Source organism: Euphorbia lathyris, chromosome 1 (assembly GCF_963576675.1).
Source record: "Euphorbia lathyris chromosome 1, ddEupLath1.1, whole genome shotgun sequence".
In the NCBI taxonomy this organism is placed as follows: domain Eukaryota; kingdom Viridiplantae; phylum Streptophyta; class Magnoliopsida; order Malpighiales; family Euphorbiaceae; genus Euphorbia; species Euphorbia lathyris.
The window spans coordinates 94,119,715-94,135,171 of NC_088910.1; the positions used below are offsets into that span (position 1 = coordinate 94,119,715).

A 15,457-nucleotide genomic window follows, 5' to 3' on the forward strand; every position below is an offset into this window, starting at 1 on the left:
ATAGAATTATAGCTAGAGTTGTAGGAATCAGAAGCTACATATTTTATTTTAGAAAAAACAGGATTAAGAATGGAATCAAAGTGGGATTGGGGAATTAGGATATGAGGAGAGTAACAAACATTGGGCGGTGGTGGTCATCCGCGTCCTTGAGTGGAAAAAAGATGGTTTCTTGGTGAGATTTGAGATTTGTGTAGAGATAATTGAGAAGATAATGAACTTCATTGTGGATGCTTGTGTCGATGAACAAGAGAGATTCTGTTAGGAATTTGTGTTGTTGAGGTTTCTTAAACTGATGCATCTCAGTTAAGAAATTAATGGCGTTTCTTGATGTGGATTTCTTTTAGTTACTACACCAAAATTTATATATATAGGGTCAATTGATGTCGGAAGAGGAAAATGATTTGATTAGGATTCTAAATCCTTGTCTGATATTGATTTGAATCATTGATATTAATAAAAAGAAAATCTACTGATGAGTGAAAAGCAAAACTAATATGGAATACTTTTTCAGACTAATGGCTAAATCAGTGGTGTCTAGGGAAAAATTGAAGAGTACTAGATAAATGTCAATTGTCAAGGTAAGAAATAAATTAAAGAGCCAAACAATTTATATGGTCAACCGACTTCAAGTCTTAAATCAAGACGAAATTTGACTACCAAGTCAACATTTAATATTCAAATTTTAGATGTTTAATTCAAATAATGTTTTTTTTTCAATATATATATATAAATTATTAGATTAAAAATTGTTGAATTGTTTGATATATTATTAAACTAAAGTTATGTGAAACTAAATGTAAATATATTCGATAATAATAGAATTTTTTTCTTCTTAAAGTATTAGCCCTTGATCTATAAAAAGATATTAGAGATAATGTGTAAATATGCCGTTATCATTTTGGGAAGTGCATATTTACTTCTAATGTATGAAGTGAACATATGTACTTTAATTTATCAAAAAACTTGTTTGGAAGTTCCGATGCGACAATCAAATAACGATTAAATCAGTATGTTTAAATTTTTAAGTAGGGGTAATATTGATATTGCTTGGAAACAATACGAGTAAAATTGTACTATTTTTTTACGTTAGATAAATCAGTACTTCCCATAAAACGATAGGTGCAAATTTGAATCTTAATTTTTTTTTTTTTTTTTTGTGTGTTCCCTTAACCTGCTATTTTGTGACATTCATTCACTAACTTATTCAAAATTCCTATGTTTGATAAAATTTAAAATTAATTGCTGAAAAAATAAGTACTAATTTTAAGTGTTGAATATTTTTTTTTTGAATCAAGTGTTGAATATTATAAATGCTGAAAGTATTAAATGATATACTTACAAAAAAATAAGTACTACATTTAAAAATATTAGTTAATAATGTTCAACTTAAAATTTTAAGTTAAATTAAGTGATTATGTGACTTAATTGAAATAGTATTATTAAACAAACTTAAAATCAATAAACACTTAATGTATTAATTTTAAGTGTTGAAAACTGTTATCAAACATGGCCTAACTCGCAAACATATAACTATATATACTGGCAAATATAGAGGGGCAACTATCCCTTTGTCGGCCCTTGTGAATTTTTCATCATTAAAAATTCAATTTTCCTCCTTTATTGCCCTGCTTATGTGATTTCGCCACCATTAAAAGACCATTTCTTATAATTCTTTTGTGGTGCCCATAATTCTAATCAAATTTTAAAAAGATTAAATTTGACAATAGTTGTGAATAAAAGATGAATAGCTTAATAAATCAAATAACTCTTATACCATTTGAAAAATACAAAATTGTTTTCAAAAGAAAAAACGAAAAAGACAAACATACTCAATTGCCATCCAATTTAAATTGAAAAATTGAGGGAAAGTTATCCATAAAAATTCAAATAATATTATCCCAAAAAAAGCAAAGTGTTGTGGCAAAACATATTGGAAGAAAGTGGAAAACAAAGTAAAACCATTACTGCTATCTTGTGTATCTTTATCATACAAAGCCTAGCTTTATGTCATAAATTCTCCAATCAAACCTTTTATTATGTATCTCTGCAATAATTAAAACTTAATTCATAAGGCAACAATCTGTTTAAATCAAACTCATGCTCATCCTTTTCCTAAATTCTGAAGCATTGATCAATCATGTATGTGACAAGGCCTCTTTCCTTGTACAGAAAGCACCCTTCTGCACTTGCAGCAGAGCCACCTGAAGGTCCTTTTACTGGTTATTTAGTTATTACAGATGATGAAGCTGAAGCTGATGATACTTACTGTTTTGGAGCTTGTAAGAGGAGGAGGGTTAAGAAATTGCCTTTTCCTCAGGACAAGATCCTTAATGTTGTTCATTCATCGGATTATCAAGATACTGTTATTGCTAACAAACTTTGGTTTCTTCCTGTTCTTGATCTTCCTCTTTCCTCTAATTGCTACTATGTTATCAAAGCTAAAGGCAGATTCAAAGGGTACACTTCTTTCCCTTCTTTCTAGTTGTCTAATCCTAATGCTAAAGTAAACTGCTGTTATTTTAAGATTCTTTTACATTATATTTATATTCTATAGGGGGTAATTCCATCCGTGCTTTTTTTCTGATTTGCAGATGGGTTCCTGTGGTTTTTTTTGTTTTGTTGTAAAAAAACCAAAGTTCCCTGCCCTTAGCAAAAGAAAGACTTTTATATTAACACTATTAATTGGACCGTTGATGAATTGTAGGGTTACTCATATTATGATCCCGAAACATCATTTCGTGACATAAAAGTCTTGAACTTTATGTTATACTAACATTTTAGGTACTATAGAGTTAGTAGAGATTATAAGAGAGGAGATGCTCAGGGTTGTTAAACTTTTAAAAACTCTGATACCATATCATGGAACCAATTGAACTAGAAAGATCAAACTGATTAAGGTCCATTCATAGATCTTATATTTTATATCTAAATTTGGAAACATGTGTGAATTTATGTGCAGGCAGGCATGCATATGTTCAGGAGATATGGACATGGGATTATGTTGCTTCAAGAAAGTAATAAACGACAGAAAACCCAAGCCTTTAGATCCAAGAAACATTAACCAAAAATTCAAGATTCATCGCCATTATGGACACAGTTTCTTTGCCAAGTCTATTGCTCCTTATGGTCATCCTCCTAAACTTCTAAGAAATAGAGGCTGGGAAGTTAAAACCTCAAGATTAAGCAAGTGCAATTTTCAAATAAGTGAAGCATTAGGTCTAGATGCCTCTCTTAGAACTCAACTACCAAGTTTTGACTTCCCAATTTCTACCAAGAAATCACCTTCTGTTCTTGTGGGAACATGGTATTGCCCCTTTGTGTTCATAAGAGAAAATGCAAGAATTAGGGAGCAAATGAGGAGATCAATGTTATACAAAATGACACTTGAGCAACATTGGGAGGAAATTTACACATGGGAAAATGTGAATAATAATGAGAATAGTATGATTGTAATTGTGAATGCTAATGTAGAGAGAGAAGTTGATTATGTGTTTGGAAGGGAAGGTAGGAAGGATGTGAAAGTTAATGATGGAGGGTTCATTTGGTATAGAGGAGGAAGAGGGTTAAATGTGGGATTAAGTTATGCAATAGTGGAGAAGATGAAAATGGTGGAAGAGGAAGGAGGTTGGGTTGATGATGTTAATGAAAGAAATGTAAGAATTGAAAGAAGGGTTCATATTACAAGTGAAAATGGATGGAGGAAACTTTCTTGTTTTGTGTTGGTTGAGACTTTTGTATTGAGAAGAATGGATGGAACTTTGGTCTTGAAATGTGATTTCAGGCATACTCATCAAATTAAATCTAAATGTGAATGAGGGTTTATCTATAATTGATGTTTCTATGTTTATATATAATTATATTCAATATAGTTATAATTTATATTTGGAATTTGAGTTTAGAACCATTACTAATAATAATTTCTCCCGGACTATGGTATTCAGAATGAGAAAAAAATTCTGATGTCTCTTTTCTTGTCCCTCTCACAAAACTATCGTCTTTTTATCGTGCGAGTTATCATGGCTCACATAATATATTATTTTAATTAAGTGAGAAATACTTTTTATGAAAGGGATAGGAAAGAAGGAGTTCGGAACAACAGATTTTCTTCCATAACGATGAATAACAAAATTTTCTAAGTTTATTGTGAGACTTCACACTAGTATTACAATCCATAGTTGATTGGACCCATTGGAATATGAAACAAAGTTAAGCTACATTTTAGGTTTGGGATGAAATTTTGAGATTGTATCAAGTCAGAGTATTCATATTCAATGGAGCAAATTGAGTTGTCGAAAAGATTCAGGCCCTTGTAAGATATCAAATAAGAATACAAGGACCAGACTCAAGCTAGCATGATAAACTGCACCTCCTAGTGTTAATTGTGCGTAATAATAATAAATAAAAAGTCCAGATCTATATATAATATATAATATAAAACAGTAATAATGGAATATATAATATAAAATAGTAATGATGGAACTCAAATGTTACTTCTTTATTTTTTACTGATAAAAAATATAATATAAAAATATAATATATTAATTTTAATTATATTTATTTATAAAAATATTTTTTTAAATTAAATGTAAAAATAAAATAATAAAATTTAATTTAAATAGCACCTTTATGTTATTAATTGTAATTATTAATTATAATTTTTTTAATATTTATATGCCAAGATGAATCCGTACATCGCACAGACCAAAAACTAATTTATAATGAAAAGGATTCCATGCTCCTTTGGTCTAGTGATGGAGCTTGTAGTCAACTTTAACCCTAATATTTTAAGAAAATTAGAGATTTAGCCTTAAAATATTTCTCTAATATTTTCAAATAAGATCAATTTTAATAATATGTTATCGAAATTTTACAAAAACTGATTTAATTGTCACATCCAACCTCTGAAATGAGTTTAACCATATCTTGTTCACATTGTAACTTCGTGTTTTTCATTCTAATAACAATCTCTAATTTTCTATGTTTGTTATCTTTCTTTCATAATTGTCAAACAAGTAGCCAACAGCGTTCGTGATATAACTTTAATTAATAAGACATTTTCCTACTCCAATTAAAATTCTATGGGATGACATGAATGTTAATTTTATTCTAAATTACTCTTTTATTTAGTATTTCTCGATTTTTGGAGTGTTTGTTTCAGCTTTTCAAAACAACGTTTAACATTTCACTACTACAAAAATATAGTATGTGGTTAGGTTTATACAACAGCAACGTTTAACATTTTTTTATGGAAACAAGAACGTTTTGAAACTTTTCGTGAAAAACTGTTTGTATATATTTTTTGGTGAACATAAGTGTGGGATTAATTGCTCTCGCAATTTCGACCTGAATATGTTGATAAAATTATCCTTCTAATTTTCAAATATTTTTCTTCTTTAATATTATTCATATTTATATAACATTATTATAGAAAGAATAAGGTTTTGTCATACTCAACAAAAGAAGGAATGAAAGAAGTCGCCTTGTAGAAGGAATGAAAGAAGTTTCATCATATGCAAGATGATGACATACTGAAACATATTAAGCGTATTCTAAAAGGTAAGTTTGAGATAACTATAAGCCTGATGTCTTTATAGTTGGAAGTAATCACTAAAAGTAGTGAACTATAAAGTTAGATGTTTTGACACATCTGAATATATGTTTTCTTATGGTGTTAAAATGAGAGACATGATCCTCTTTCGAAGAAAAAATAGAACACCATAACACATGTTTGATACCATGTCTGCTTTATAGCGAGACTTACATTTTCCTAGTGTGAGACTTACATCGTGAAATCATGATTTCTCGAAATTTATTATCCTTAAGACCCTTAACTTATTCTAAAAGTATATTCTAATGTGGCTACCTAGGAATGGTTATCTTTAGGTTGACGTGTTAATTCCAACCAATTAAGAACCCGACTAGATAAGCGAGTTAGACTATGATGGAAGGAATAATATATAAGGGAAAGATATCCATTTAGTTCACATCTTGAGAGTTTCTATATTTCACTGTCAGGACATTTATGAATGTGTGCATATTTGTGAAAAACAAAGAAACTATAGAGATTAATGTTATAACAATGGATGTGATGTGGAATCTAGGATAACGCATACACCTGTGAAGGTCCATGTTCAAATATAAGGATTATATATCTCCAACGAGTATATAGTTTCAAGTTTGATACATGCACATCGAACAATTATATGTTCCAACGAGTATATAACACTAGAGCTTTAATAGTATGCCGGTCGCATGGACTATTTGCAATAATATGGATAAACTGAAATGAGGATTGGAATATGTTCCATTACGTGCGAGTGGAAGATGTTAGGAATATCCAGGTTATGGTTTTATAAGTTAAACCTAGGCTATAAATAGATAGCCACCTAACCCTATTCAAGGCTAATCCATAGTAAACTCTCTCCTCTCTGTGCGACCCTCTCGCTGTCTCAGCATCGTTTTCACCTCGAGACTAACATCTACATGGATGTTTCGTGACCGGTGATACACGATCGTAGTAGATCCTTCTCTCTTCCGTTGTTAATCAACTCAACGAGTTCTGCTCTATAATAGGTAAACGTTAAATCTGTGTTTGAGTTAAGATTATTTAATGGATAATCTCTTCGCCAATAATCAAATTAATGTTTTTATATTAAAAAATGGGTTAATACACATATTTACCCATGTATTTGTCTGTTTTAACACATATATCTCTATATCAAATAAACACACAAATGTATCCTTATATTTTTCAAATAATACAAAAAATGCTCTAATACAGACTAAGCTTGTTGTAGGTGCCGCGGCCTCGCCCGGACGGACCGGGGGGTGGACACCATTGACGACAAATGCTGTGATTGGCGCCGAAAGCAACCAATCGCGGAATCAAGCTGCTCGGTAGGGCCGGAGCTCGGAGTATGGAAGAGTCGCCACCCACGAATGAGAAAATGAACACCGATCCCTTGCGGGAGACCGGTGAGGGTTCGAAAAACTTAGGTACGAGCCGAGAAGGCTAGCTCCTTTCCGGAGAAAGGCTACTAGACACCCCGACATCGCCCGGTTATGAACCACCAGCCTCCTACTTAGCGTGTTAGGCGATAACGGACTAATCGTATATTTTTTTAAGTTTAAAATTCATTTGAAACCTTTTCTTTCTCGCTTTGAAAACCGTTTTGAGCATGTTATCGAAAGCCATTTTATTAAAGAATCACCCATTTTGCATAAATTTAAAGTATATGGGAGAGAGAGGGGGAGAAGAAAGAATTGATTTATTCACAGTGTGATTTATGCTTTATACCATATATTACATCTACGCTAATCTCACTCCCAAAAAACGAGTTTATTTACATGGTTCGTACCTTAATCGCCGTTGGAACGATTTAGGTACGTTTCAAAACCCCGTGCATTTACATGACATCGACTCGAATCGCCGTTGGAACGACTCGAGCGTTTGAAAACGTGGAATAAGAAGTTTTAACAAGAAAACGTGATTAAGCATACAAGTCTATTTGTTTTTGTACAAAATCATTTTGGATAGGAAAACGATTCAAAACTCTATTATTTACAATTAAAAGACGATTTTAATTACAAGGTTCGCTTAATCCGCCGTTGGAACGAATTAAGGTTTTAAAACGTGATATTTTGGAAATCCATTGAAAGTGGTAAAGAATCAAAAACCTTTTATTTACATTTGGAACCTCTAAAAATCGTTAGTTTAAATAATCAAGTTGAAAACTCATTTTTATGGATTATTTCCCCTTTTCACTCAATTTATTCCTTACTTAAGCATAATTTCAATAATGAACCAAAATCCACCAAATGAAACCAATTTAAAACATAAATACCTAAATGTCAAAAGAGTAAGAACAAAAAAGAATATATATATATATATATATATATATATATATATATATATATATATATATATTTTTAGTTAAAATAAGGATATACTTATAGATTTAAAGAAAAATGGATAAAAGATACTATATTACATTTTTAAGTATATATATATAATAATGAAAATGAGAAGTAATAAATATAATATATTTTTATCCTAATTACAACTATGTGAAAATAATGAACACTATACAAATTTGTAAGAAAAAGAAAATAATTCTAATCTCAAAATAGTTTAATGAATATATAGAGAATATCCCACCCTAAATAATAGCTAAAACCACTTAAATAGACCAAAATATGTACTTATATACACATATCCTACTTTTCAAAACTAAGTTAATATACACTAAGTTTAAATGTGAGATGAATAAATATATAACACCTAATTAATAGCTACGTATCCTCCAAATAAGTTTAGTCAATTTACTATATATATATATATATATATATAAGCTTAAATATAAAAAAGAAATAAGAAAATGGAGTAAAAAGTGCAATTTTCGGATTCCAGCAGATTACCGACGGAAACTCCGTCGCTACTCTGCTGTTAGTGACAGAATTGGCAGAATATCAACAGCAGTCCCTATACTTTCTAGATTTGTTAAAACCCTTTAGATTAGATCTATTCTATCTTTTTGGACTTCCGAACTACCCAAATTGGATCATAGTCTATAACGGAGACTTCTAAAATGATGTTTTATTTTAAAACGTTATTTAAAAATATTTGGGTAAATTACATATGTGGTGTACAACCTTTACCTATTTTCACACTTTGGTGTACAACCTTCAATTTTGCACACTAAAATGTACAACCTTTTGGTGACCTCCCACTAAAGTGTACAGCAGGTAATTGTGACCGGTCAACCCGAAGTCAACGCGCCACCTCAGCAATTTAACTTTTCTAAAAATAAAAAATTAATCCAATAAATATAACATTACTTTTATACCTTTTATAAAATCATCTTCTTCAACCTCCACCTTTATTTTCTTTCTACTCCATTTTCAAAAATTATTTCTCTCTCTTCAACCTTCATACTTGTTTTTTTGTACTCCATTTTCAAAAATTATTTCTCTTTCTAACTCTCATCTCTCTCTTATTTTCTCTCTCATCTCTCTCATCACTTCTCTCTCTATTTATTGGTTTCAAGCCAATTACAGCAACGACATGTTCTCTTACCATCTGTAAAACCTCAAGGCTATGAATTGACTCTAGCTTCCAGTCCTTTGAAGGCACTATCTCTAGTCTTCCATTGTAAATGCATATTGAGAGCTTCGGAACCAAAGGAACTCTAATTTCAGAGAATTTGTACAACATGAGCATGTACATAACATCTTGAACTGCAATTTGGCAGTCATGTTCTTTCAGTTGAGCAATTCTCCTGGCAATCAGATATATCTTCTAATTAGTTACAGACTAAAGCATTTATGAAGTACATCAACGTAAAGAATTCAAATCCACAAATCATTGAATGGTTCGTATTTACTATATTGAACTAGATGAACTGGTGCACCTAGAGAATGATATCCTAGTTCATAATCAACTGCTTGTCTACTACTCTACTTCTTCCACCTATTATAGTTCCTATTCTCAAAATAGGAAATCAAATCAACTTTCAAATGGACATAAGCTTTGACCACCTACTCAAGAATTAAGGATCAGTACCTTCTTTCAGAAACAATAAAACTGCACTTCTAATAGTGCACTTATGGTTAAAAAAAATGCTCTTGCATCTTAAACTAAAATCCAGGGCAATAAGATATCATTATCCACATAATTGGCAAATTCTCTCTTGACCATACATTGTTAACTCAAACCAACAATGAAGGCACTCTCTCAATTTAGAACTTCATCAATGTTTTTCAACATGCTGCCAGAAATTAAGAGAGAAGTGATGAGAGAGATGAGAGAGAAAATAAGAGAGAGATGAGAGTTAGAGAGAGAATGAGAGAAGTGATGAGAGAGATGATAGAGAAAATAAGAGAGAGATGAGAGTTAGAGAGAGAATGAGAGAGATGAGAGTTAGAGAGAGAAATAATTTTTTGAAAATGGAGTACAAAGAAACAAGTATGAAGGTTAAAGGGAGAGAAATAATTTTTTAAAATGGAGTAGAAAGAAAATAAGGGTGAAGGTTGAAGAAGATGATTTTATAAAGGGTATAAAAGTAATGTTATATTTATTGGGTTAATTTTTTATTTTTAGAAAAGTTAAATTGCTGAGGTGGCGCGTTGACTTCGGGTTGACCGGTCACAATTACCTGCTGTACACTTTAGTGGGAGGTCACCAAAAGGTTGTACATTTTAGTGTGCAAAATTGAAGGTTGTACACCAAAGTGTGAAAATAGGTAAAGGTTGTACACCACATATGTAATTTACCCAGAAATATTTTCAAAACTTATAATTACAACGTTTTTAATCCCGACCTACCTTTGAATCGGATCACGGTTCGTATTGGGATGTTAAACGAGGTTTTTTATTTCAAAACAAATCCAAACGTTTATTTAATACGAGACGAAAATTAAATAAATACGGAATGTTAAATAAAACGTGATAAATAAATAACTAACTAAATAAATAAAACTATCACCTAAATAAATAAAATAAGTAAATAAAATAGATAAAATAAATAAATAAAGGAAATAAATAAAACGAGTCTACTCCTCGGATAATACCTCAAGATCGGTGTTGACAGTTGAAGTCGGTTGATTCCACGAATCGTGATTTTTCGGTGTTTTTCGGATAATAAAATAGGCACGGATCCCAAAAAGGTTTTGGGAGTCGCCCGACGGGAGTTGGGCGACGCCCAACTTGAGTTGGGCGACGCCCAACTTCAGTTGGGCGAACGCCAACTCATGTTGGGCCAACGCCCAACCCTTGTTGGGTGTTCGCCCAACGTCGTTGGGCGTCCACCCGACGACGGCCAGGCGAGGCCTAACACGGCCAGGCGGTCGTCGAACGGCCGTCGAGCGATGTTGACCGTGCGTCAGGCCGCGCCCGATGCTCAACGGGCGACGTCCCTCCTCCTGCGGGCGACGTCCGACGCTCGGTACGCCGGACGGGCGCCCTACGTGCCGCGCATCGTGGTTTACGGAGCGACGATCGCTGCTGGGAGCGTCATTCGTCACTCACCGGCCGACGGTCGGCCTCCGGGACCTTATCACTCATTATCGTAATACTGAACGCGCCCGACCTCACTCAGGAGACGCCGAATTCGCTAGCGGGGCTTTCAAGTGCCAGCTCTCCGAGCTTTTCTGTTTATTTTTAAATTTTCTAATTAATGGAATCAACCGACTTGACCGTTTATCGCGGGTTTTCATCACAGGTCCTCCGACTCGGTGTCTACACTTGTCAAACCCGATCCAAAATAGAATCGGATATGACAGTGAGACATTACCACAGACGTGAACGAGTCAGAAGTAACATCTCACAATCAAATGTTAAGAATTACAAATCTTTTTTTGAACTTAAAAACATTTTCTACATATACTTTTACATTTGTAAAAGGTCGAAAATCATTTATAATTTCCAATTACGAATCCTTTTCTCGTGCGTTTTACCAAAACGAGTTCGAAACATAGAAAATTACTCCAATTCTAACATGTTAACTTTTAATTTGCCTAATCTCACAAATTAACATCATAATTGGACATTCAAACCAAAATCCAGCATACCACAACTTCTTTACCCTTTCAAAATTGGCAACTCGGGTGCCTAAACATTCATAAGCACAAAACAAACCTATATCTACATGTACAAAAAGGTATGCAATACCCTAGAAGACGACTTGGACAATCGTGGTCGTATCCAATCCTCGCCCTAGTACCGAACACTTTCCTCAGTACCTCGTACTTCTTCGCCTAAAAACATTAAAACATTTGAAAATATGAGACAAAAATCTCAGTAAGCAACTATCAACTATAGAAACTAGTTTTTATGTAAAATAGCTATATGTATACATTTGTGAAAACATTTAACCAAACCAAACCTTGAACTTATTAACTTGTAAACAACATCCAATTAAAACGAAATTTTAATCAATAATCTCAAATCAAACTTAATCAAAATATAATGATTCTTATATAAACGTTTACTAAAAACCAAAGTTTGAATCAAATTCAACATCGTATCTATCACCGAGTATCCCCTCGTAAATCAATCCACAACACGCAAACATAATCGAGACATCTCTTTAACCATGCCTAATCCCGTATTGGTCTTACCCAACACTTTGCTGCCAATACCTGACTAGGTTTTTAGACTGTGTACATAGGCCATGTTCCTCACTAAACATGGTCTTCAAATATCAAACCACCCGTCCGGACTACTCCTGATGGATACAAACTTTACCCAAAATCCAAATAAACTTCAATTGTATACATTTTCTCATCAAATAGATCAAACTTTACTACAATCATCAATAAACCGAAATCCAACATTTACTGAACCAAAATAGCAATTGAACCCCTGAAGAAATCCAATTTAACACCAATTGAACCAAAATATCATTAAAACCCTTAAAGAAATACAATTGAACATTAATTGAACCAAAATAACATTAAAACCCTTAAGGAAATCCAATTGAACACTAATTGACCCAAAACAACATTAAAACCCTTAAAGAAATTCAAATCAACATCAATTGAACCCCAAATAGCACTTAAACCCTTAAGAAAACCAATACAACATCAATTGAACCAAATATCCCTTAAGAAAACCAATTCAACATCAATTGAACCAAATAATAATCAAACTCTTAAGAAAACTAATTCAACATCAAGGTATGAATCAAAATAGTCTAAAATTACCATTGTGAACTCATTTCCTTCAAACTTGAACACAAACTCAAATCAACAACCAGTACTCAAATCATTTCTAAGAAAACCCTTAGGAAACAAATTCATGAAAATTTATAGCTCAATATACATATGTTTATACATGCAAACCAAAAACTAGTTGATAGTTACTTACCTTAACCTAAATTTGAGAACAACACCACCAAAACCCTAAATCTGTCCCAAATCTTCCTAGCCCGTATTCTTTGTACACTACTCCAAATCAAAATCCCTCCGGTCCGAAGTTGCTTCTAAGTGTCTAGAGTCTCTAGTTAAAATTTGAGGTGATTTGAACGGTTAGATCTCCGGCAACACCGAAACGGTGGAGCTATCCTGTTTTGGTGGGTGGTGGAAGGTGGAGAGAGAATGGAGGAGAAAGATGTAGAAGCTTATCCTTGTGATCTAAAATGATTACAGATGCTGAAAATAAGGCTTATATAGCCCGCTATATTAATTATAAAATGTCATTTTTGGTCCCTCATAATCCAATTTCTTTTAAAATTCACTCTAAACTTATAATTACTTTTAAAGATATGCAGTTACCCTCTAAACTATACCCGTAACATCCAATTAATCGAACAATCCTAAAACGAATATAATATAGCTTAGGGTTCGGGATATAATAAATAAAAAATTAAGGACACGGATATGACAAAGCTTATTTGACTAACGGTGCAACACGGTCAGCCTCGACATCAACTTCAGTGCCAATGCCTTCTTCATCACCATTTCCAGAAAATTAAGACATAAAAGAAAGCATTCGACTTTTTTTCAAATAAAAATTATATTTAAAGAACAACAAGCTCCAAGTTAGCTTTTTTCGAATATAATTCAACAATTTGAGATGGTAAAGGGTTGAATTCCCTTAATTCCCAATCCGATCGCCAAAGAGAAAAAGACGGAACCGATCTAAAAATTAAAACAGACAAATACATAGGTAAATATGTGTATTAACCCTTAAAAAATATACAAATAATAATTGCTATATCATTCCTTTAAAAAAATTGCTATATCATTTAAAATATTGGTATTTAAGGGTGAGAAATAAAATAATTAAGTATAAATGTGAAAGATGTAAGTGTTGTATGCCCTAGGCCATTCTTTTTGTATATTATACAGTGTGAATTTTGTATCCAAATGGCAGTTAATAAAATATGTATTCATGTGTAATTATTTGTATTGTTTAATTACTTAATGAATATATATTAGTCCAAAGATTATTTACAAAGAGATAATATTATTAAGAGTTAATAATAATGAGATATATTTCTTTGGTGAAATAATAATCTTAAATGTTCATAGTCGGTGGATAATGAATTGGACACTCATCTATCCTTAGACTATCACCTCCGTTTATTTTCTCGATTAGTATGAGATATTAATCGGAAACAGAAAATCTCATTCTGTTTGATATAATGATATCAGAATAAATATGTGGACATTCAAAGAGGTGAATGGTCTAACTGTGACGTTAGATAATAATTGCACAAAGGTTTACTCCTAGTCAACATAATTATTATCTAGGTCATAATAGTGCATATAGTCCTTTGACTTGAGGAAACTTAGTTGTTCTTGCGCAGGTAATTATAGTTTGTTTCTGCTTTGTACTGGGATCTTAATTCTGGTAATCCGGCAGTGAATCGCTATAGTTAGTTGAGTAGTGTAACAAGAGTTTGCTAATAGAAGATTCATTACTCTAAGTAAATAGAGATAAATCCTAAGATAGTTATTGATTAGTTTTTGATGGAATGAGTTCCTGGCCAGGACAATAAAACTCATCTGATGAGATAAGTATCAAGGAATGGTTCCTTGATGTGAGTCTTATTTTATCAAAGACTTAATCAATATTTCTTAGTATCTTGACGGTTAGAGCTTGACACTTTGTGGCTCTAGTCAAGATCAGGATTTTTAATGAAAGGACTTTAGTGCATGGAAATTATGATCGATGGTTCATAATTAGTTTAATTATAAGTTCAAGTAACTTCATTCCTTAGTTGGGACGTCATGGCGCAGTGTTTTAGCTGGAGATCATGACCTTTAGAGGACTATAAGTATATGTAAGCTAAGCTTATATAAGATACACTTGTAGTACAAGGAATTGGATTCCTAACATAATTAATAAGTGTTATTATTATGCCTCTAATGCCAGTTAAAGATGAACCTAAAAAGTCACACACATATAAGTTGTCTATATCTAGCTTTTGTTAAATTGATTAATTACAAGTGTTTTAATTAATTAATTGACACAATTGAATATGTCAATGAGATTGACAAAACATTCTAACACTGTTTGATATTCAATTAAAATGAGGAAATTAATTTTTCTCAATTTAAATTGATGGCTTTTTCAAAATACAATAGTCAAGTGTTGACTGTTGGAATTGAGAGGTGTTTTAATTTAGCTCCTCTTAGATTTTGTTAAAAGGTATATTAATAATTAATTAAGTGGTTAATTAATTATTATTATATATTTTTTTATAATAATAATTATATAATAAATTATTATATATAATAATAATATTTATTTTTATTTTTATTATTATATTTAATATTTATTATTATATTATTATTTAAAAAAAATTAAAAAAATATATATCATTGCATGCAGTAGGACACGTACCGCATACAATACATATCAATCCAAAATGGATTGATATGTTTGACATATATATATATATATGTCACTTATGAAAAAAGTCGACATATCCATATATATATATATATATAAA

General features: G+C 31.8%; 1 protein-coding gene across 1 annotated transcript; it reads left to right on the top strand.

The window, feature by feature from the left end:
- The first annotated feature begins 1,904 nt into the window (after nucleotides 1-1,904).
- LOC136207355 (uncharacterized) lies at nucleotides 1,905-3,872 on the top strand. The gene is made up of 2 exons (XM_065998624.1): nucleotides 1,905-2,457; nucleotides 2,960-3,872. Exons 1-2 carry the CDS (start codon nucleotides 2,138-2,140, stop codon nucleotides 3,813-3,815), a joined length of 1,176 nt encoding a protein of 391 aa, XP_065854696.1. The 5' UTR covers nucleotides 1,905-2,137; the 3' UTR covers nucleotides 3,816-3,872.
- The last annotated feature ends 11,585 nt before the right edge of the window (nucleotides 3,873-15,457 follow it).